Source organism: Rhamphochromis longiceps, linkage group LG3 (assembly GCF_057381845.1).
Source record: "Rhamphochromis longiceps isolate RC_006_pf linkage group LG3, R_longiceps_female_GT1.1, whole genome shotgun sequence".
Taxonomy (NCBI): Eukaryota; Metazoa; Chordata; class Actinopteri; order Cichliformes; family Cichlidae; genus Rhamphochromis; species Rhamphochromis longiceps.
Window position 1 is genome coordinate 20014485 of NC_140559.1, and position 23852 is coordinate 20038336.

At 41.1% G+C, this 23852-nt stretch overlaps 2 protein-coding genes across 2 annotated transcripts in view; both read right to left on the reverse strand.

Moving 5' to 3' along the window:
* LOC146673331 (high affinity immunoglobulin gamma Fc receptor I-like) overlaps window positions 1–23852 on the reverse strand; it is a 118609-nt gene that overhangs the window by 38582 nt on the left and 56175 nt on the right. Inside the window, exon 7 of the mRNA XM_085401903.1 lies at window positions 6252–6266. Within this exon, the coding sequence (XP_085258029.1) occupies window positions 6252–6266 (15 nt within the window). The remainder of the gene's footprint in view (window positions 1–6251; window positions 6267–23852) is intronic.
* LOC146673332 (uncharacterized) overlaps window positions 18514–23852 on the reverse strand; it is a 193268-nt gene continuing 187929 nt past the window's right edge. Inside the window, exons 6-7 of the mRNA XM_085402039.1 lie at window positions 20086–20123; window positions 18514–19388 (exon numbers count right to left, since the gene is read on the reverse strand). The gene's annotated coding sequence lies outside the window, so the exon portion shown is untranslated. The remainder of the gene's footprint in view (window positions 19389–20085; window positions 20124–23852) is intronic.

The following is a 23852-nucleotide window of genomic DNA, read 5'->3' on the forward strand; positions in this document are numbered from 1 at the left end:
TATCCTACCATAAAACAATAAGAGAAGGTACGACCTCTCCCATGCTCCCAGGATGTGGGTGTGAATGCCAGAGCACTCTGGAATGCACACAAAGTCTTTGCAGACTATTAAGGATCAAACATCCTATCACTACACAATTGATTATACACCTCTAAGCATATATGGTTAAATATTTCTTAATACAAATGACAATAATAAAATCTAAACCCATCATCACCACCCATGTTACAAAATCAGTTTTACCTCAGTTCTTTTATTCCTCGAGCATCCAGAGATGGCACCGGACTCAGTAATCATTTTCACAAAATCTTTATTCATCTTCATTTATGCATGCACTTGTAGAAGGGAAGACGAGGCCCGTGTCCCTCTCCAAATCTTCACCCCTTTGTTAGTTACAGCCAGCTTTATAGAGGTGACCCTATCATAAAACCCCCCACGGTGTGCTGCAAACCCTGTGTCTATGTGCACAAGCACATGAATGCCTACATGTGTGCGTTCCCACGTGTCTATCTGAGTGCTCGTGTGTGTGTGTGTACGCATACCTGTGTGTATGTGTGAGTGCACATGAGTGAGTGTGCGTGTGGATGTGTGTGCGTGACAGTTAAAACACTGTGGGTGTAGGTGACTCCCTAGGTCATAAAACCCATCTCCCTTCCAGACCACAGTTATCCAGTTACAAATGTTGAGACCCCCACCCAAACATCCTCTGGGGAATTTCCACTCAGCATTAACTCCTCTTTGTCTTACTTTCACAGTTCAAGTGGGGGAGGGGTCTCCTACAATCTACTCCTAAGTTCACGACACAGTGAAGCCTTTATTATATTGAGGGCAGTGTCTCTACAATAGTTCTACATTCTATGTTAACACATTTCTAAACTCTAAAATAAGCTAAACACTCCTACACCCAACAGCCTAAGTCATCAAAAGGTCAACATGCAGTATTCTACCATATGCAAACTTATATCATTAAAAGATTATACTGACTACCTAAGTACAATTTTCTATTGACACTTCCTGTTAAAAGGAATGTTCTCCTTCTCACTTTCACCAGTGTCCTTGCTCGTAGGAATATTTGGGTTTTCTCCGTTTTCTTCTATTATTGTAGAGTTTTTACATTACAGTTTTAAGTGTCTCGGGGCAAATGTTGCAATTTGACACTATATTCACAAAATTGAACTGAACATCTGATTTAACAAACAATGACTTGATTTAACATTTAGCTTTTATATTTTACATTTCAAATTGTGTTTTAAATATGAAAGGCTACAAATATTTTTCTAAATGTTGTAAAAAATGACTCGACAAAACATGTTTTTGTTAGGTTTTGAGCTAAATGTGAAAAAATGTTGCCGTTCATTTCAGCATGTTTCGCTTTACAAATGGTGCCCCATAGTGATCTACTCTAGCGCTCGTGAACGTTTTCTTAGTGTTAACCCGTGACTTCGTCTAACCAACCTTTCCTGTGTGTAGTTTTCCCAGACCTCTGACCTACCCGCCGTTTGGACGTGTGTGAGTTGGAGTGTGAGAGAGCCTTCCCTTTCCCAGACCTCCCTTTGGCCCTTGGAACCCTGGATTCCTCCACTGTATATATTCTGCACCTGGTGATTGTGTGAATAAAACTGGTTTTTGAACTGAATCCTGCTCTGACCTGAGTCCCCGCGATCACACGTGACAGTCCCAGTGTACAGCAAGCTGCATACAAACCGTTTTCGTGTTTCCTGATATTTGTTCTTGGTAATGGTAAATGGAGGCATTATTATATAGTGCTTTTCCATGCTATCTAAGCACTCAAAGTGCTTTACAAAAAGCATTTTTTTTTTTAAATCTGATGATCTACAGCGTTTTCTGTCTAACATTCACATACATTCATATTCTGATGGAGGCACTGGAGAAAAACTTGGGGTCAATATCTTCCCCAAAACAATAAACTGCATGCCCAATATTTGGCAAGCAGGCTGAAGCAAAAACAAATTAAAAACACTGACCTTCTAATCAGCAGAGGACTTTCTACACCCCCTAAGCTACCCCAAATGTTCTGCTAATAGAAACACTGGATTTAAAAACACTTCACAGATTTAAAAAAAATAAATAAAAAGTTACACACTCTATGCTCGCTCCTCTTCCGTAGGTGCTGAAGTACAGCCACCCCTCTGTTTGTACATCTGCGCTCATGCGGTGACCAAAAATAATACCTCATAAATGTGTTCAAAAAATTAAGTCTGCTTTAAAAATGTGAGAGGTACAAAGTAGAGACATTTTGTGCCAAAATGCAGTGAATAAAAGTAAAACGTTTCCAGAAAAACAAATGCCAACATAAAGTACAGATACCTTAAAATTCTACAGAAGTACTATAAAGATTTATTTGTACTTCGCTACTTTCCACCTCTGCTACCATCTGCCTATGACCTGAAAAGGAGAGCTCCATCTTGAAATGTGTTTCAACTCCTAAAATCTGAGCTAGCGAAACAAGCCGATGAATTAGCATTTCACCCTCTCTTTTAAATTTAGCCATTTCTGCCTCTGAATGGCCTCAAACTGAGGTGCTGATTCCCGTCACAGAGTGCAAACTGTTCTGTCACTGAGTGTTGGAGGCCATTGAAGCCTCGTGGAACACGTCATCAGTGAAAATGAGGGATTTGATTATGAGGTCACAGAGACTGAAAAATCTACTCTTTGTTTAGGTTTCCATCCAACAGGAACTACTCTGAATATGTACAACAAACATAAAAGGGAAAACCATGGTGTGCAGTTGGAGTACTTTCTTGGTCCAACCTATGATGAAGTATTATGGACCACATTAAAAAAAATATTAATCATTTTGAGAATACATTCAATATGTGAAGATTATAGTTGTGTTTTCAGACAAACTGCCACGATTGCTAGAACCTCAGAGTTAGTGATTTCAGAATCAGATTTAGTCACAGGGAACTGGTCTCTTTTTTTTTTAGTGCACAAACACAGTGTGGTTATCGGTATAAGAACTGAAAAGATTGTGTTGAAAGATGCATGTGGAGATTTGTATAAAATGAAATGGCTGGCAGTAGATAGATGAAGGGTTATCGATGGTTACACCCCCGTGCTATAAAGAGGATGTATGTTGTATCACAAGATGACTGATCAATTTGTTTCACTAAGTTTTGTAGAGAGTATAGCAGCTGTGGCAGAAATATCAAATCCTTTTTTCTCAAAATTGAATTTTAACTTGTTTCTGGAAATAGAATTACAACTTCAATCTCACCACCATTATTTAAAAATCCCTGAAAAATCTGTACTCTGTTCTCCATTAAAATCCCATTTTAGTTCAGGAGTAACATCATTAAATTTGCTTAAATTTGTTTGAGCACATCAAAACAACTTTCCACTCACCAATTTATTACTTCCTGTTAAAGGGAACAGCCTCTGTTTCATTTGTTTATCTGCTCCAGGGCATCAACAACAACAAACCCAGCCCCATCATATAGTACGTAAGGTTACTGTAACACCTGATCAATACATGAGAATCCGTTTGATCTTACAAACAGCTGCTAAACCTGAATAACTCATTCAATGATTCTGATTCCATAACATACAAGACACTGAATTAATTAATACTGAGGGAACAAACAGTTATTTTTTTCTAATCATCAGTGGAAGTTGAGCTTTGAGTCAAACTGAAAACCTTCTCTAAAATAAAAATAGGAAATCTTAAAATATATATGTAACTTTTCTTTTCGTGAAAACATGAACTAACACATACAAACAAGATCTAAATAAAAAGAACGTAACATGAACGTAACACCGAGATGATCAGCTGACTTGGACAGTTTTGGTGACCTCAACTTGTGTTCTTCTTGGTTTTATAATCACTTTTTTCAGTCTTACTTCAGGCAAAGTGAAAATATTGTGGGCATGATGTTCACCGCTCTGTTATTTCAGCCCAAGTATTTATCAAACTATCGTCCATCCTGGAAAAACTCTTTGGACTCCTCTGTTTTTTTTTTACTTGGATGTTATCGTTTTAGTCTCTACAGTCACAGATTATCCTTATGTTTGTTTTAGCAATGCAGGCTTCTCTGATTCTGTGTGAATAGCTGAGCCATTTCCATGGTGCAGTTCATCAGGAGGCTTGTATGAATGCTGACTCTGTTTTGGTTTTTTACATTTTCTGTATATCAAAAAACCAACAACAGCAGCAACAAGAAGAACAGCAGGAACACTCAGACCAGCGATCAGTCCAGCAGATTGCTCCTCCTTCCCTCCATCCTCCTTCCCTCCATCCTCCTTCCCTCCATCCTCCTTCCCTCCATCCTCTGTGTCTCCTCCTGTCTGAGCTGCAGGTGAGAAACAGGTGTGAGGTGTCAGCTGTCAGGTAGGTGATGAGTGAAGAACAGAACAGAATCCATTTCCTCTTCAAACTGCTGTCAGACATTATCTACTGCACTCTGATCACATCACTCAGACCAGCTGCTTTCTACAAAGTCTCATCAACAACATCTTTAGAAACAAACATCAACAACCAGGAAGCAGCTTCACCTCTGATCACACACACACTCAACTCTACTCACTCACCTGAAACAGTCAGGTTGAAGGTGCTGATGGTCTCCCATGATCTTGTCTCTCCAGTGAAGACACGACACTTGTATATTCCAGTGTCATTAATTGTCACATTCTTCAAAATCAAAGACACGTCTCCATCCTTCATCTGTCTGTCCTGCAGATCCACCCGGTTCATAAAAGATGGATGCTGACCATCAGGATCAAACTGCTTGTCTCTGTACGAAAGTATATATTCATCTCCCAGGTCAGCTCTGTTCCACTCCACACCTATGATGTTGTTGTTTGGAGCTCGACATGTAAGAATGATGTTCTGTCCAGACTCAGCTGTGATGTTTTTCTGGTCTGAAAGAGGAAACAACACAGAGCAGAGAGGTTATATTACACATTGTTCACACTGAGAGTTGCTGTGTTCAGTGATACTGAACAAAATGAGAGCTGTTATCATTGAGAGGATGAGGAGAAGATAAAGGTGCTGCAGAGCTACATTAAGTGAAATCTAAGAGGAGGAAAAAATGTTTGTTCCAGCTATCATTAAAGCGAAAAATGCTGATAGCACATTTAGTGCCACTGCACACCCACCCTCAGCAGATCTAACTTTAATTCTATTCCTGCTGAAGCCAAAGTGTCTTTTCTGTTTTTGTGTTTTCTCTCCTTTTATAGTTTGGAGCATTTTTCAAAAAGCCAGAATCTCCTATTTCCATAGCACAGGGTTAGATTTAGTAGAAGGCTTTAACCCTCAGAGGGTTAAAACAGTGCTGTTTGTACCACTTTTTACAATAACCAAAGAGCTCATTATTTATAACAGCAGAAGTCGTATAAACACCAGCGATTCAATGCAGTTTTAAGAAGTGGTCCTTAAAGCCGGAGATATACAAACTGTGCTATGACTACACCCAGAGAGATTTATGATGTAACACATCTCCAGAAACCTGGAGGACTTAGGCTACGTCGCTGGGTTTTCGTTTGAAAACGCATCGCTTTCTCTCTGTTTTGGCCTCTTGTCCACACTGAGACGGCGTTTTCGCTGATGGAAAATGCAGCATTTTAGAAACCTCTTGAAAACGCATACATTTGAAAGCTGTTCTTTCACTTCGCAGTGTGAACAGTAAAAACGGAGACTTTCTATAACGATGACGCATATTAGTCATATGATGCAGTCATGTGACCAATTAAAGTAAGATAGCGGAGGGCATTATACAGCAGTTGTTTTGTTTGCTCTCAATTTTGACAGCCCTATTAAAGATTAATATCAGTTTGTACATGCTTCAGATAGCTTTTCTTCAAATTCTTTAATTCTCACTCGCTTTTGCAATTTTGTACTTTTGTGTTACTCGTAGCAACAACTCAACTTCATTGTTAGTCCATTTAAAAAGCTATTTTTTTGCTTTTCATCAACATTTTGCCGCGACGTTTCAAAGAGCCGGAAAGTAACCATTTGAATACAAGCGCGCTGATCCACACAGGTGTGCACACAGATGTTCACTGCTCATAGACTTAAATCACACCTTTCTTGGTTGCTACTTCAAAGCACATTGTGCGCTGTCTGTCCTGCATGCTGCACAACAACATTGAATATTTAGTACTTACTGCTGTTTACACTTAGCTAGATTAATGCGATGGTGTTGTGTTTAGTATGTTGCTTTGGGTTTTTTTTGCTTGTTTTCTATTCTTTCTCTCTCAACAGGTGATCCAGGAGATTTTTTTCCCTTTCTCACTGTCCCTCTCCCCTTCTGTTTTTCTTTTCCTTCATCTTTCTCTCTCCCTTTCCTGTCCCTCACTCATGTCTGTCCCGTCTGTAACAACTGAAAATAAAATAAAATAAATAATAAAAACAAAGGTCGATCAAATGGACCAATAAGGCAATGCCACGATGATCCATTTGGCAAAGTAAATCCATTGGGTATCCTTGTTGGTCTTCAGACAACAATTCTGATGGCTAAAGAACCAAATGGGACAAAAAAAAAAAAAAAAAAAAAAGAGCCGGAAAGTAAATAAACGGCAAGTATGCGCAGTACTGGAATGTTGCATTTTTGGCCATTTCAATGTGGACGCACACTCTGTGAAAATGACTGAAAACGCTAGTGTGGACGCGGAGCGTTTTCTGACAAAAACGCCTTTTTCAAATCTATCCAGGCTAGTGGTACACGGGTATTTTTGAAAACAGAGATTTTTTCCATTTTCATTTTTTTAAATCCCACGCCCAATCCCATGAAGGAAAACGCTGCCAGGAACATGCCAAAGCAACAGTTGGCGATATATTCCTAACCGTGTAGAAATGTTGGCCAATCAGAAGTCTAGAAGCCTGGGTGGGAAAGAGTAAACAAAGATGGTGCATAGAAGCAGAACTGAGTCCTATGTGTGGAGCGACAGTAACTTCATGTGTATATGTAAACATTTAAACACTGCAGAGAGTAAAATTAACAGTAACAGTATTTTCTGTAAGTCCGCCCTTGTAACATCAGAAAAGCCGCACACCTTTGACGTTGCGCTTTCTCCGTTTTCTTCGTCCACACATAAACGCAAAAACTGAGTTTTTGAAAATCTCCACCCTGGCAGGAGTTTCTAACAATCTCTGTTTTCAGTGACCGAAAACATCGTTTACGTGTGGACGAAAGGTGCAAACAATCTGCGTTTTCAAAAATATCCGTGTACGTGTGGACGTAGCCTTAAACTCACCTAACCTCCCTCGTCATTGTCCTGTAATCAGCACAATAAGGCAAACATCTCCACTGAGACCAATTAATGCAGTGACACCTATAGCCTGGGGAAAACTGCTAGATTTCCTGTAGTCCAGATGATAGATGGGAGTGGCTGGATGCATGTTGGTAGACAAGAAACCAGAAGATGAAAGAGTTTGAAGGCTGATCTAATTTAAGTGGAAATGGACTAAATGGTCAGATTGATTTCATATCCACAGAGTGCTCACCTGTCCTACCCTTCATGCCACAAAGCTGCATTTTAGCCACATTACAGTTGTCTCCCTCAACTAGCGTGCAGTTACCTTGTTGTGGTTCACAGTCCAACAACAGCTACAAGGGATTCACCTACACATACATCAGGCTTAGCATGCAGCACAACAAGAACAGGCGGACTCTTCTGTATCAACTATATTAACATCTGAAGCTGTGCCTTTACAGCCGTCTGCATCTACAATTCCTGTGGTCTTTACTCATCTTTTACTAGTGCAGCCTCTTCCTCCTGCTTCACCGCAGCCTCCAGCTACTGTTATGATGCCGCAAGATGCCAATCTATAGAACGTATGTGGATAAGTGTCGCCACTCAAACAATATCGCTTCATAATCGCTGATAAGGACACGAAGTCAAAAGCAAAGACTTATAGTAAACTCTTCAGATGTTGACAGTCTACTCCACTGTCATATCCACCTGTTCATTATCCTGCACCATCACATCTACAGCACTCCTACCCAGCACCTTTTTCTGCAACTCCTTGCCTTCTCTCATCTAACAAGTATGATGGAGATGGTAATTGCTTCATCATATGTGAGTCAAATTCCTGCAGTCAGAGGATTTAGGTCGGTTCTATCCTGCAGTGTTCCAACAAGTCTTCACACACTAAGCTGTTAAGTTGGTTTTATTGTCCCACAAACCTGTCCATCCACTTTTTGGTTGAGGAGGGTCACCCGCCCCAGATGTACTCAGGTGCACTTCTACAAGATCCTGACTGTACGGCATTGGAAGCCAGATGACGTAGGCCATTTCTGAATGTTCATTGGTTGGCAGGTGAAAAAAGAGCAGGAAGTGATAGCAGAGTTTACAAAGAACAAGAGAACCTAAAAAACTTCAAAGATCAAAAACTACAGCACGAAAAGCAAAGACAGTGACTGTAGCGATACTTGTCTTTGTTTTTAACACTCGGGAGCTTTTGGTATGTTAGCCTTCGCTCTGCTCCCCGGCTGGCTGACAGACCAACAACAACACGAGCAACAGACGCTACAGACCGATTAAAGCACAGAATCTGTGCACTGCCATCATTTCAACCACAGATCTCACTTTAGTCAGAAGGACAGTCCCCACAGTGGTACAGATAGCAAACATGCTAACTCTACGATAAAACACGTAGACCCCACCCAGCCTCGTGATGCGTTCACGGACACAAACAAATGGAATCGACATGAAACTAATTATTTGTGAAGTATTGGCACCACGTAAACGACAAAGATACCATTTTTTCCTTTTTTATCTCAGAGGGGAAAATTTTGGTTTATTAACCTCACCTGCCGAGACAAACACGAAGATGCCAAAAAACAGCAAAGTGGAGCAGAGTGACGCAGTTACAGACATTTCCGTGTTCTTCTTTCTGATGATCGGACAAGTTTGTTCTAAATATGCTAGTCTGATGATATTTTCTGCGAATAACAGACTATGACTTTTAAAAAGTAACTACAGGAGATTCAATTTAAAGTTTAAGCAAGACAAAGATTATTTGAGCTTCAGCCGATGTTTCAACTTCACACTTGCGTTCAGTTCACTTAAGGTAGTCGCATTTAAGTGACGTCAGGTTCGCTGAGCTATACGAACAATAAGTGAGTCATAAGAAAAGAGGTGAAAACTAAAACAGCTCTGAGTGTTTCTTGAATGATCTCCGTAACCACTCTCATCCATAAACAATCAGCTCCATGCTAGAGACCAAAGGACTTTAAAATCGTTCCACTGTACAACAATGTAAATATATAAAAATGAAGCCCTCAAACACTTTCCTGATTGGCGTCCTGTCCAACTTCTTAATAAGGACTAGAAAGTTTCTACCCAAATATTTGCTCATACAATTAAGGTAGCTTTAGCTTTCGTAACTGATGAGACACAAACAGAGGAATTGGTATATCTCTGATCATATAAGAATAGTATTAGACCTTATTGATTATTTACTTCTCATTTGATTTCTACAAAACTTTTGATTCCATCCAAAAAAAACCAAAAACGTTCTGCACTTGATAGGTTTAGCTTTGGGGCGTTTCTTCTATAACACTATCAAGAAATGTACACAAATGTGAATTGCTTTACAAAACTGAAGTCTTTATTTTCTAAAGCATTAGATTCCACTAAATGTGAACAAAACTTTTAAAGACTCCATCAACCATGAAACTGTGAAAATAACTCAATTTCTTAAATAAAATCTGCACTGTTTATTTACGATGCAATTAGTTCTTTGTAAAATGTCAAAATGTTAGTAATTATTTTTATTTTTATCTTAACCTTGTTTCTATCCTACTTCACTATATTGTGAAATTATAAAGAACACCATTATGAATCCCTTCCCAATATTCTAAATGTTATTTATAATGTCCATCCATCCATCCATCCATCCATCCATCCATCCATCCATTTTCTTCCGCTTATCCAGGGCCGGGTCGTGGGGGCAGCAGCCCAAGCAGAGAAGCCCAGACCTCCCTCTCCCCAGCCACTCTACTCTGAGTCCCTTGTGAATGGCCGAATTTCTTAACCTATCTCTAAGGGAGAGGTCAGCCACCCTTTGGAGGAAGCTAATTTCCGCCGCTTATATTCGCGATCTTGTTCTTTCGGTCACTACCCACAGTGCTGGACCATGGCCTCAGATTTGGAGGTGCTGATTCTCATTCCCACCGCTCTTACGTTCATATCAAAGTTTGTGTTTGTGTTTTGGGTTGTTTTTATGTTGTTGTTTTAAAATGTGCGCGTTTGCTTGAGTTCAATACGGTATTTTCGTCAAATGCGCATGTGTGTGAGATGAAAATACTGCAAAGTTTCCCAGTAGGAGCAAGTTTGTCCTTAAAATGGCAGGAAAAAAATGCACAGCAAAAAGAAAATATGAAGATGAACACAGGACGTTTTTAACAGAGTGGGAGAGTTTATATTTTTTTGTTGAACGGAATGGCAAGCTATTCTGCCTTATATGTCAGACATCATTAGCGCATTTCAAAGCTTCAAATCTTCAGTGCCACTTCAGCTCACTCCATGCTAACATCAACCAGGAATTTCCAAAAGGGACTGAACTTCGCAAACACGAGTTGGCCACTTTGAAAAGTCAGGCAGAAAAGCAGATACAGTTTTTCCAAAAATTTATGAAGCAGTCAGAGACCATAACGCTCGCATCCTATCAGCTGGCTCGGAACATTGCACGGGCTAAAAAGCCATACAATGAAGGGGAGTTCGTTAAAAAATGCCTCAGTGACGTTGTTGAAATCTTGTCTCCTGAAAACGACAAATTAAAACGCATGGTATCAGACGTCCAACTGTCCCGCCACACTGTTGAACACAGAATATCGGACATTAACACGGCTATTGAATCACAGTTGCACTCTGACCTTCAAGCATGTGAGTATTTTAGTGTCGCATTGGATGAGAGTTGTGATATACAAGACAAGCCTCAGTTGGCAATATCTGCACGGTCTGTGTCAAATGATTGTGTGATCAAAGAAGAACTCCTGGATATTGTGCCATTAAAAGACAGAACCCGTGGCACAGATGTGAAAGAAACCATGATGGCTGCATTTGAAAAAGCAAATCTGCCCATAACGAAATTAACTGCAATAGCCACGGATGGAGCACCAGCAATGATGGGATCTGTGAACGGGCTTGTGGGGCTGTGCAAAGCTGACCAAACTATTCCTGACTTTTGGAATTTCCACTGCATCATCCACATGGAGCAACTCGTGTCTAAATCATTGAATTTAGATAACATCATGAAGCCTGTGATGGAAATTGTCAACTATATCCGTACACATGCGCTTAACCACAGGCAATTCAAGAATCTCATCGCTGAGCTGGACCAAGGGCTTCCAGGTGACCTGCCGCTGCACTGCACTGTGAGGTGGCTGTCAAAAGGCCCGGTACTCTCTCGCTTCTTTGAGCTTTTGGATGCCGTGAAACTGTTTATGGAAAAGAAGGACAAGGACTATCCCGAGCTCTCGGACCTCAAGTTGATTATGGATCTGGCCTTTTTGGTCAACATGCTGTGTCACTTGGACAGACTGAACCTGACCCTGCAGGGTAAGTTAAAAATGCTGCCTGACCTAGTGCAAAGTGTGTTTGCGTTCGTCAACAAACTGAAGCTGTTCAAGACACATATTCAAAAGGGAGATTTAACGCATTTTCCCACTCTGCTAGAAGCCAGCGGGCAAGTTACCAGCGCTGCCCTGAGTAAGCAAAGAGCCAGATATGCAATGCTGATTGAAAACTTGCACAAAAGCTTCGTGACCCGATTCCATGATCTACAATTGAAAAGGCCACATATTACGTTCCTCGTCGACCCATTTAATGCAGAGACCGGTTGTTTGAAAGTCCCGCTAGTCACAGATGAAGCTGCGGCTGAGTTGGAGATGATAGATCTTTGTGAAGAGAACCAATTGAAACCTGCTTTAAGGGAAGGGACCATTGAGTTCTGGAAAAGTGTGCCAATGGAAAAATACCCCAATGTCAAAGGGGCTGTGCTCAAGATACTGTCAGTGTTTGGGTCAACATACGTCTGCGAGTCTGTGTTTTCTACCCTAAAACATGTGAAATCAATGCATCGATCTGTTCTGCTAATCTGCTAATCAGATGGTCAGCACTCATAGTTTCTCAATCTATACTGTTGCCCTCCTGGCTATCCACCTCAGTAGCTTAATCTCCATCACTGGCCTCCTGGATGCCCCCCCTGAGATACTCAGGCTCGCAGGGTTTTTAGTATTTTGGATTCTGTTCACCCTTCCTCAGTTCAGAGTTTTCTGGACTTCTTGATTTTGTTTTTGGATTATTCTGGATTATTCACATTTCAATTTAATTTTCAGTTTAATTTAAAATTTAAATTCTGTTTATCTTGATTTTAAGGAACTCGTGTTTACTGTATGTTTTATGGTTATGCAGCTCTTTTAGTTTTTTCTACCAATGTTGCTGTGTTTCTTCACAGGGATATGGAGTTGGTATCCATTTTAAAAGAAGATCTGAGAGTAATGGAGGAACTTAACACCCATCAACAAGCCATTAATGGCACTTGAATAAACAAGAGTACAGACCTACCGCCAAGAACAGGTCATCCAGGGGACCTGACAGACCCCCACCTATTGGTTGGAGATAGACAGAATTGGCTGAGAATCCACCACTCTCCGTGGTCACAGGCAACCAGCTCACCCCTGGTGACAGCAGTTTCAGAGAGCAGCACATCCCCACCTATGGCAACTATAAGGGACAGTAAAACTTTTCCCTAAACCCACTGTCAGAATCTTCCTGACAAGGCATCATGAAAGTGCCACATTATGCCACAAGAATGCCTGAAGTGCCATTACCTCTGGCAAGTAACAGTGACACTGGGGGTACATACCACATCTGTCTCTGCACACTGAAAGAAGAGATCCTTCTTCGGACATGTGGCATTTGTTCGATTAGGGAGAGGTGAAAGTTTTGGGAGTGTCAGTGACGAGAGAGAGAAAGAAAGAGATCGAACAGCTAGTTTATGGTTCGGTAAGGACATGTCACTTCAGAGTCATCAAGACTTTACAAAGACTTCGTTTCAAGTTCTAGTGGCTAAAGTTTTGCCAAGACTTAGAGGACTGTGTTCTCTGCTTGCACTGTCCAGAAGGGACTGTCACAATGCTCCTATGCCTCCTTGGAACAGGATCAGGTGGAATGACTTGGGTGGGCATACTTGGCTTATTCCCCTTACCACTGACCAATGGAAAAGCTATGACCTTGTCACCATGAAGAGCAAGGTGGGAAATAGCTGCACAGAAGCGACACTGTGTTCCCCGAGTCACAGACCAGGTAATAGGTTTAACAATGTCCATCAATGTCCACCTTTCTTGTTCCATTTGTGTTGCATTCAAGTGATGTGGTAGAATTTTGGCCATGTTGCTATAAGATGGTCGCACTTGATTTTGCTGGAAAAATCAAGTCATACCACATCGGGTCGTGTCGAGCCAATCTGAGTAGGTACTAATGGAAAAAGCGCTTGAGTGCACTGTTTGGAAAGTTTGGATATGACCTCTGTAACCCAATAAGACCTGGTACTCAGGCTTCTCCCTGAGACAGAGTTGTCCAGTGAACCCAGATTGGACTACCTCCATAATCTCTGAGGACAGTTATGGGAGTTACACGAGATGACACAGGCTGTCTTTGATCCAGGCTCCTGGCTGAATTGAGTTATGATACAGGCTGCAGGAGAAAAGGCCATGCATCGAGACAGCAGGTGTGAGTCTACTGCCCAGAGAACAAGAATGGCCTTTCTCCCAAACTGATGAGTCAGTGGGTTGAACAATGCACTGTGCAGACTGTCAGGCATGGTTTACAGAGTGCAGGGCCCTGTTTCAGGAAGCCGGTTTAGTGGAAAAACTGACTAAGTATACCCTGAGTTAACGAAAACTCTGGGTTTTCGGTTTCACAAAGCGAGTTCAGATGAAGCCTCAGTGAGTCACTATGACGACACACTCCGTGAAGCTAACCTGCCCCCTAGCAGGTTTACTACAACTAACCCTGACTGTCTCCGCCCCTTTGTCGGAAACCTGACTGTAGGAAGTGTCGGACATGGCGTGTCCCTTCCTTGAAGAGCCAGTAGATCGTGAAGCCCAAATTCTCCGCAGAGCTCTCCGCCGGGAGAGAGTGATTAGAGCGCGTTTGGACATTTTTTATCATTTCCTGATGATTTTCTGTGTGAACGTTACCGTTTCTCAGCACAATCTATAAGTTATTTGGATAACATCCTCAGGCCATATATTACGCATGTGATACATCGCGGACATGCTCTCAGTTCATTACATATTATTTGTATTGCACTTCGGTTTCTTGCAAACGGGAGCTTTCTGTATAATATTGGTGACGCTGAGCACGTTTCCAAGGCTACCGTCTGTCGGGCAGTCAGGAATGTTACAGTTGCACTGAAACGTCTCCTGTACTCGTTTGTGGTGTTCCCCGGTCACAGACCCACAAGATTTATCAAAGAGGGATGCCACAAAATTGCAGGTAGCAGGATGAACAAAACTCAATGCATGATGTGGTGATACTTGGACTACTACTTAAATTGTACATTTATTTTCACGGTTCCCAGGCGTGATTGGCTGTATAGATGGCACTCACATTCCAATCATTGCTCCTTCAGTAAATGAAGGAGACTATGTGAACAGGAAGTCTTTCCACAGCATTAATGTACAGGTACATAGTTCCCTGTAGCATTTCAAACTAACAAATTATTTCATTATAGTAATGGATGCTAATTTGTGTTCTCTGCACTGTGAAGATCATATATGATGCTGCCAACATTATCACAAATGTGGAAGCCAAGTGGCCAGGCTCTGTCCATGACTCACAAATATTCCGTGAATGTACACTGAGCACAAAATTTGGACATGGTGAGTTGAGAATACTTTAAAATATATAAAGACCAATTGCTTCAGGGACATTTGAACTGAAGTGTATCCTTCTGTCTTAGGAGAGTTCACTGGCTACTTGCTTGGTGATAGGGGGTATCCATGTTTACCCTATTTGCTTACCCCTTACCCTGACCCTGAACCGGGCCCACAGCAGCGATATAATCTGGCTAATTGCAGGACAAGAGCCAGAATTGAAATGACTATCGGAATGCTTAAGGCCCGGTTCCAGTGCCTGCAAAGACTCAGGGTCACCCCAGAAAGGGCATGTGACATTATTGTGGCATGTGTGATTCTTCACAACATTGCCACAATTAGAGGAGAACACTGTCCTTCTGAACCAAACATCAGCAGTGATCCAAACCATGAACATCCTGACCCTCCCACGGACATACAAGATGGAAGAGCAGTCAGAGACACCATATGTCACAATCATTTCTTTTGACCCATCACCTCAACATGTTGAAAGAAGGATAAACAGATTTTTTGTTCAACTGGCTTTATTGGTCGCCTGTGTTTCCTGTACACAAAGTATTAAAAGATGTAAACCTCATAAAGTGTCTCTGTTGCTTCCTCCTCTGTAACAGCTGTCAATGTTTCTTCATTATTTTCCTGTAGTAAAGAAATGAACAACATTGCTGTTCTACTGTAAACTCATATAATCTGTGGAGTATTACTCACAACTGCATGTTGGTCTGGCTCAACAGGAGGCTGCACCAGATGCAGTACACCACCACCATCAACTGATAGAATATGAGGTTTATACAGGTCACTTATAACTTACAAGGGACCAAATGGCAATTAACAAACATACCAGTCACCTTACACTTCATTGTCATTATGCTCTCAAAGACAACCAAGACTGAGGGAAGGCAAAATCAGTCGGAAAATAACTTCACTACAAAATAATTCATTATGGTAAAGAGTTTATCAAATGAATGAGTAGCACTGCAAAGGTGACTGTGGAGAAAGGATGTATGCACATCATGTATTATTTTGAATTTACCCCCTATGTAGGCACTTGTGTCTTGCAGGGTTATTGACTCAGAGGATGTCCCCGCAGAGATGCCTTCGGCCACAGGGCGCCCACTGTTTTGGCTGAGGGCCAACTGCTCAGCCTCTGTGAGTGGTGGTGGTGGAGGACCCCCACCTGTTTTTCGGGCCTCCGCTTTTTTTCTGTTGGCTATAACGGGCCACATTTGAGCATACAGAGTAAGCAAATATATACTTGTAATGTGCTCAGATAATTTCAATAAGTGCTTACAGAAAGGAAATTAATGTAGCCTCTAACTGCAATTGATTTACATCGGACAAACAGACCAAGCACTATGGCTCATAATACAATTACACCTTACCTGTTTGGACTATATTTTTATATTTCATTTTTACTTGCTGCCAGGCACGTTTGGGGCCTGTTGGGTTGCACCTGCGCTCACATCACATCACAAAATAAAATGTATAAAATAACAAATAAAATAACATATGATAAAATAACGTGTTAAATGGGTGGAAATCCCTAGATCAATGTTTATATTAACACTCACGCATTGACTCTGTCGGCTATGTTTTGCCATGCATGCTCCCTTTCTTTCGCAGCTGTGGCTGTGTTACTTTTTTCCGCGGAATTTGCATGTTATCGGCATATGCTGCCATCAGAATTTCGGCCTCAAGCGCTGTGAAATACATTGACCGCGCCTTCTTTCCCTCCGTCTCCATGGTGACTCGCTTAATCTGTGCTCCGCTTATCAGGGCTTTATGTATCCTCGTGCGCGCGCTTAACTTGGGGTTAAAGCAACTCCGCGTTGACTGAACTAATTGTTATCAGCCTTTCTGGAACCGAATATTCCGAGTTGGACAGTTCGGGGTTACTCAACCCTGAGTATCGTTTTTCACTCTGAGTTTTCTAAACCGGCTTCCTGAAACAGGGCCCAGATGGTCAATTGGAATAGGGTGGATGAGCGCTGATCATCTTGCACCCTACCAGCCCTCGATGCCATCTGAGGGGGAGTCAGGGCTCCAACTCCAGACTCTGAGCACAACTTTCAAGATGTCTGAGGCTGAAATGACTTTGTTGTGGACAAGTGGGTTGTTTGGCACAGCTAACCACCTAGGTGGGAAGAAAACTTTGTTTTCGTTTTGATTCTAAGGAAAGTGTGTTTATTGTACATGTTATGGTTATGTTGATCTTTTAGGTTGATCTTGCCAATTTTGCTTTGTTGTTTTGACTTAAAGTTGTTTTTGTGGTGGAGCTGTTACACCACTGGGCCCTGTTTCAGGAAGCCGGTTTGGAAAACTCAGAGTGAAAAACGACACTCACGGTTGAGTAACCCCGAACTGTCCAACTCGGAATATTCGGTTTCAGAAAGGCTGATAACAATTAGTTCAGTCAACGCGGAGTTACTTTAACCCCAAGTGAAGCGCGCGGACGAGGATACATAAAGCCCTGATAAGCGGAGCACAGATTAAGCGAGTCACCATGGAGACGGAGGGAAAGAAGGCGCGGTCAATGTATTTCACAGCGCTTGAGGCCGAAATTCTGATGGCAGCATATGCCGATAACATGCAAATTCCGCGGAAAAAAGTAACACAGCCACAGCTGCAAAAGCATGCATGGCAAAACATAGCCGACAGAGTCAATACGTGAGTGTTAATTTAAACATTGATCGAGGGATTTCCACCCATTCAACACGTTATTTTATCATATGTTATTTTATTTGTTATTTTATACATTTTATTTTGTGATGTGATGTGAGCGCAGGTGCAACCCAACAGGCCCCAAACGTTCCTGGCAGCAAGTAAAAATGAAATATAAAAATATAGTCCAAACAGGTAAGGTGTAATTGTATTATGAGCCATAGTGCTTGGTCTGTTTGTCCCATGTAAATCAATTGCAGTTAGAGGCTACATTAATTTTCTTTCTGTAAGCACTTATTGAAATTATCTGAGCACATTACAAGTACATATTTGCTTACTCTGTATGCTCAAATGTGGCCCGTTATAGCCAACAGAAAAAAAGCGGAGGCCCGAAAAACAGGTGGGGGTCCTCCACCACCACCACTCACAGAGGCTGAGCAGTTGGCCCTCAGCCAAAACAGTGGGCGCCCTGTGGCCGAAGGCATCTCTGCGGGGACATCCTCTGAGTCAATAACCCCGCAAGACACAAGTGCCTACATAAGAGGTAAATTCAAAATAATACATGATGTGCATACATCCTTTCTTCACAGTCACCTTTGCAGTGCTGCTCATTCATTTGATAAACTCTTTACCATAATGAATTATTTTGTAGTGAAGTTATTTTCCGACTGATTTTGCCTTCCCTCAGCCTTGGTTGTCTTTGAGAGCATAATGACAATGAAGTGTAAGGTGATAGGTATGTTTGTTAATTGCCATTTGGTCCCTTGTAAGTTATGAGTGACCTGTATAAACCTCATATTCTATCAGTTGATGGTGATGGTGTACTGCATCTGGTGCAGCCTCCTGTTGAGCCAGACCAACATGCAGTTGTGAGTACTCTTAATACTCCACAGATTATATGAGTTTACAGTAGAACAGCAATGTTGTTCATTTCTTTACTACAGGAAAATAATGAAGAAACATTGACAGCTGTTACAGAGGAGGAAGCAACAGAGACACTTTATGAGGTTTACATCTTTTAATACTTTGTGTACAGGAAATACAGGCGACCAATAAAGCCAGTTGAACAAAAAATCTGTTTATTCTTCTTTCAACATGTTGAGGTGATGGGTCAAAAGAAATGATTGTGACATATGGTGTCTCTGACTGCTCTTCCATCTTGTATGTCCGTGGGAGGGTCAGGATGTTCATGGTTTGGATCACTGCTGATGTTTGGTTCAGAAGGACAGTGTTCTCCTCTAATTGTGGCAATGTTGTGAAGAATCACACATGCCACAATAATGTCACATGCCCTTTCTGGGGTGACCCTGAGTCTTTGCAGGCACTGGAACCGGGCCTTAAGCATTCCGATAGTCATTTCAATTCTGGCTCTTGTCCTGCAATTAGCCAGATTATATCGCTGCTGTGGGCCCGGTTCAGGGTCAGGGTAAGGGGTAAGCAAATAGGGTAAACATGGATACCCCCTATCACCAAGCAAGTAGCCAGTGAACTCTCCTAAGACAGAAGGGTACACTTCAGTTCAAATGTCCCTGAAGCAATTGGTCTTTATATATTTTAAAGTATTCTCAACTCACCATGTCCAAATTTTGTGCTCAGTGTACATTCACGGAATATTTGTGAGTCATGGACAGAGCCTGGCCACTTGGCTTCCACATTTGTGATAATGTTGGCAGCATCATATATGATCTTCACAGTGCAGAGAACACAAATTAGCATCCATTACTATAATGAAATAATTTGTTAGTTTGACATGCTACAGGGAACTATGTACCTGTACATTAATGCTGTGGAAAGACTTCCTGTTCACATAGTCTCCTTCATTTACTGAAGGAGCAATGATTGGAATGTGAGTACCATCTGTACAGCCAATCACGCCTGGGAACCCTGAAAATAAATGTGCAATTTAAGTAGTAGTCCAAGTATCACCACATCATACATTAAGTTTTGGTCATCCTGATACCTGCAATTTTGTGGCATCCCTCTTTGATAAATCTTGTGGGTCTGTGACCGGGGAACACCACAAACGAGTACAGGAGACGTTTCAGTGCAACTGTAACATTCCTGACTGCCCGACAGACGGTAGCCTTGGAAACGTGCTCAGCGTCACCAATATTATACAGAAAGCTCCCGTTTGCAAGAAACCGAAGTGCAATACAAATAATATGTACAGAACTGAGAGAATGTCCGCGATGTGTCACATGCGTAATATATGGCCTGAGGATGTTATCCAAATAAATTATAGATTGTGCTGAGAAACGGTAACGTTCGCACAGAAAATCATCAGGAAATGATAAAATGTCCAAACGCGCTCTGATCACTCTCTCCCGGCGGAGAGCTCTGCGGAGAATTTGGGCTTCACGATCTACTGGCTCTTCAAGGAAGTGGCACGCCATGTCCGACACTTCCTACTGTCAGGTTTCCGACAAAGGGGCGGAGACAGTCAGGGTTAGTTGTAGTAAACCTGCTAGGGGGCAGGTTAGCTTCACGGAGTGTGTCGTCATAGTGACTCACTCAGGCTGCAGCTGAACTCGCTTTGTGAAACCGAAAACCCAGAGTTTTCGTTAACTCAGGGTGTACTTACTCAGTTTTTCCACTAAACCGGCTTCCTGAAACAGGGCCCTGAAGTAATGTGCAGAATCGTTGACCTTCTTTGAAGCACTTTGTTAGTGTGTCTGTAAATGTTGACCGAAGAGCTCCCCCTAGTGTGTTATTGGGGTAGTGCAACCTGAAGTAGTTTCTCACGTCAAAATTAATTGCTTTGGGATTCCTCAGCTCCGTTTGTATTAAATAACTACACTTAATTAAGTGACAAAATGTGTTTATTGGTCCACACTTCAAAATAATATAAAAATTGAAACTAGTAACTTAATGATCTAATTAATGGTGTGTGTGTGTGTGTGTGTGTGTGTGTGTGTGTGTGTGTGTGTGTGTGTGTGTGTGTGTGTGTGTGTGTGTGTGCCGATAGTGTTTTTTTAATCAAGTTTAAAACAACTACACTAAAGCTAGTCTGTTATACCTGTATACAAAAAATATTTCATAGTTCAGCAATACTGATCAATCTTATAAACTTAGACCTACACCATCCTCCCTATTCTGGTATTTTAAAGAGTACTTAGCATAAATATTAAGCAACCTAACTAATAGGGTTCCAACTCCCAGCAACAACAAAAATAAAAAAATAGGGAACCACCCCTCACGCGCCACCTCATGATGCTTAATCGACGTAATCAACCTTAATTTGATGCAGTGTGAAAAAAAATGCACAGAAATCAATTATTTTTCAAGAAATATTAAATAGATTCAACATCTTTCTTCAACAAAATTGCAGACTGCACAGATGGTACCTTCCCAAAGGAAAAAGTACTATAGCTTACTAGGGTATATATATTAGACTTAATAGTCACTATATACAGTAATTGACTTCTATTCATTTTACATCAAATTAAAACTTTGGGTGTCAGATAATTATTTATTAAAAGCTAGACATTTTAAATGAGAATAAGAAAGAAAAGTATGTCTTTGTGCCCCCTTTTCCCTGTTCATGCCCTATCGGCCCCCCTGGCTAAACTTTGCTAGATCCGCCCCTGCACAGTTACCAGCCGTCAGCTACGTAGAAAAAGATCCTGGTGTAGAAAGTAATATTAAATAAATTCTAACAACAGATGATCAAGCTTAAACGTGCTGCTGTTGTTCAGCCGCTGGTTTCCTCTTTCTGGTGCAAAGTGGACCAAAAACAAACAAGAGAGACGGACTCACGACAGAAAAGCCGATCAGCTGATCATTAAGCAGTTTCACGATTGAAGTAGCAGCCGGAGAGCGAGAGGCAGTCGCTTGTTAAGCTTAACGCAGGAATGCTGCGTTAACATTCAGAGATGGACTTACACACTTGCTTTACTTCTCTCGGGGATAACTTTGTCGGAGATGAAAAACCGGGTTGCTAGCGAAGCGCCACATGCTATCCAGACCACCGACAGGTCCCGCATGCCACAGCCGCTCTATCACGTGATGCATACTGCTCCGACGTGCTAACGTTCTGAGGTGAGTTATGGCGTGTTGCAAGTTTTGTGAGGTGCTTTCGTGATATTTAATGGATCGGATTACATTTTTTATTTTTCTCCGATATCCGATCCAGTAATTTAGGTCAGTATCGGACCGATACCGATACGTAATATCGGATCGGTCCATCTCTAGTGTGTAGTAGGAAAAGTGTGTGTGTGTAGTAGGAAAAGTGTGTGTGTGTAGTAGGAAAAGTGTGTGTGTGTGTGTAGTAGGAAAAGTGTGTGTGTGTGTGTAGTAGGAAAAGTGTGTGTGTGTGTGTGTAGTAGGAAAAGTGTGTGTGTGTGTAGTAGGAAAAGTGTGTGTAGTAGGAAAAGTGTGTGTGTGTGGTTGCATTGTGGTATTGTTGTATTTTCCATATTAAACTGGTTCAGCAGTGAGAAAACTGTGTGAATGAGATTTCCTGCTTTGTGTAAAGTTTGATAAACTCTAAAATTAAGGGCTACTACAACATGGAGCTTCTTCTTTTTCTTCTTCAGTGTTGGTTCATCTGTCTGTTCAATGTTTGTTATTAGAGCTAACATAGCTCTGGTTATCTTAGACTGACCGACTAATAAATCCAAACAGTAAAATTTGAAATTTAATGTACTTTGGGTGTTTGGTTTTTTTTCTCTTGAGGGTTTGTTTTTATGTGAGTTTATAAGAAAGTTATTTAATTTTCAATCTTTACTTATTTTTTAAATTTAGAAACATCTGAAGAGAAAAAACAAAGATTGTTTAATTCTAGTTTCATTTATTATTTCATTTATTTTTGCTGTTCATGTTTTCTCCTCATGTGCAGTGACAGAATGAAAGGACAAATGTGATGAAACTGAACAGAAGAGAAGTGGAGTAAAGTGGAGAGGAGTCATTAAAGAGGAATCATTAAATGTTAACTTCCTGTCTTTTTGCTGGCAGTGTGTTAACACTAGAAGTAAAACTGTTATAGTGTCAGTGGCTGCTGTTTCATAAATTTTACTTTGAGCCAGTGCTTAAATACAAGTATGTGTAGCTTATATTTTATAAGATAAGTATAAGAAATCTATACTTATTTTTTTCAAAAGTTAAACTTCTTGAAATGTATTATATTGAGGTAACACTGACTGAGATACTGCGTTGAATTATTCGAGCTGAACTATTAAAAATATTCTCAAACTGAAAATATGTTTGTGTACTATACACTATCGAGTAAATATATATATATATTACCACATAGAGGACATTTAGTGAGGAAACACAAGCAGGACAACCAACCGCATGTAAAACATGAGAAGCAGCAAATAGTCCAGGAAGAAAGAGAGGCAGACAGATTATGTGACTCCTGCCAGCACTTCTCCTAAATCACATGACTGTAATCAGATTGACATGATCTTCCTCTTTATACTGTGTCAGTCTGACAGTTTTTGGTTCTTCAGATATATTGAAGCATATTGAATCCATTTAATATGATGGGTTTTTTTTCAGTCAACAGTAAATAACATGCTTCACACTAACTCTGCATGACATTCATCTGTAACCAGTAAAGTGAAGCTTTAATCCTGGTCCAGATGGGTTAACATTAACAATCTGTTAATCTACTGAAGCTCACAGACTTCAGTCAACCTGTCAGATTATCTAAAAAACTGAAAGACATCATTTTAAACACTTACTGTTGTTCTGAAGGATCTCTGAAGCCCTCCAACACTCTTCTGCTCATCAGGATGGAAAAAATAGGATTTACATGAATCAATCCTTCCATTTTCTTCTGTTTATATGGGGGCAGCAGCCTAAGCACAGAAGCCAGTCCTCTCTCTTCCTACTGACAAAAGATATAATCTCTCCAGCGTGTCCTGGGTCTGCTGCGTGGTCTCATTCCAGTGAGATATCCAAAGAACATCTCACCCAGGAGGCGTCCAAGACGAATCCTAGTCAGATGCCCAAACCACCTCATCTGGCTCCTTTCGATGTGGAGGAGCAGCATCTCTATTCTGAGCCTCTCCTGGATGACTCAACTCCTCACCCCATCTCTAAGAGAGAGATCTGGTTTACAAAAGTAAATGTTTCCAACTAAAACTGTAAAGATGATCTGTAACAAGTTTCCTCTGTACCAAACTGACTGAACTGACCAGTAAACTGCTGTTTTAAACAGACACACCCAGATCTGAGATCTTGCCACAGAGAAACCACTGTACGCTCAGAGATTTGATTAACAAATTTCAAAAATGCAAACTAAGGTGTGACCATAACAGGAAGTGAACTTATTTCACTGACACAGGTAGATGTGGAGACAACTTCCCACTGCACTCTGTGAATTTACATCAACTTGTTCTAATG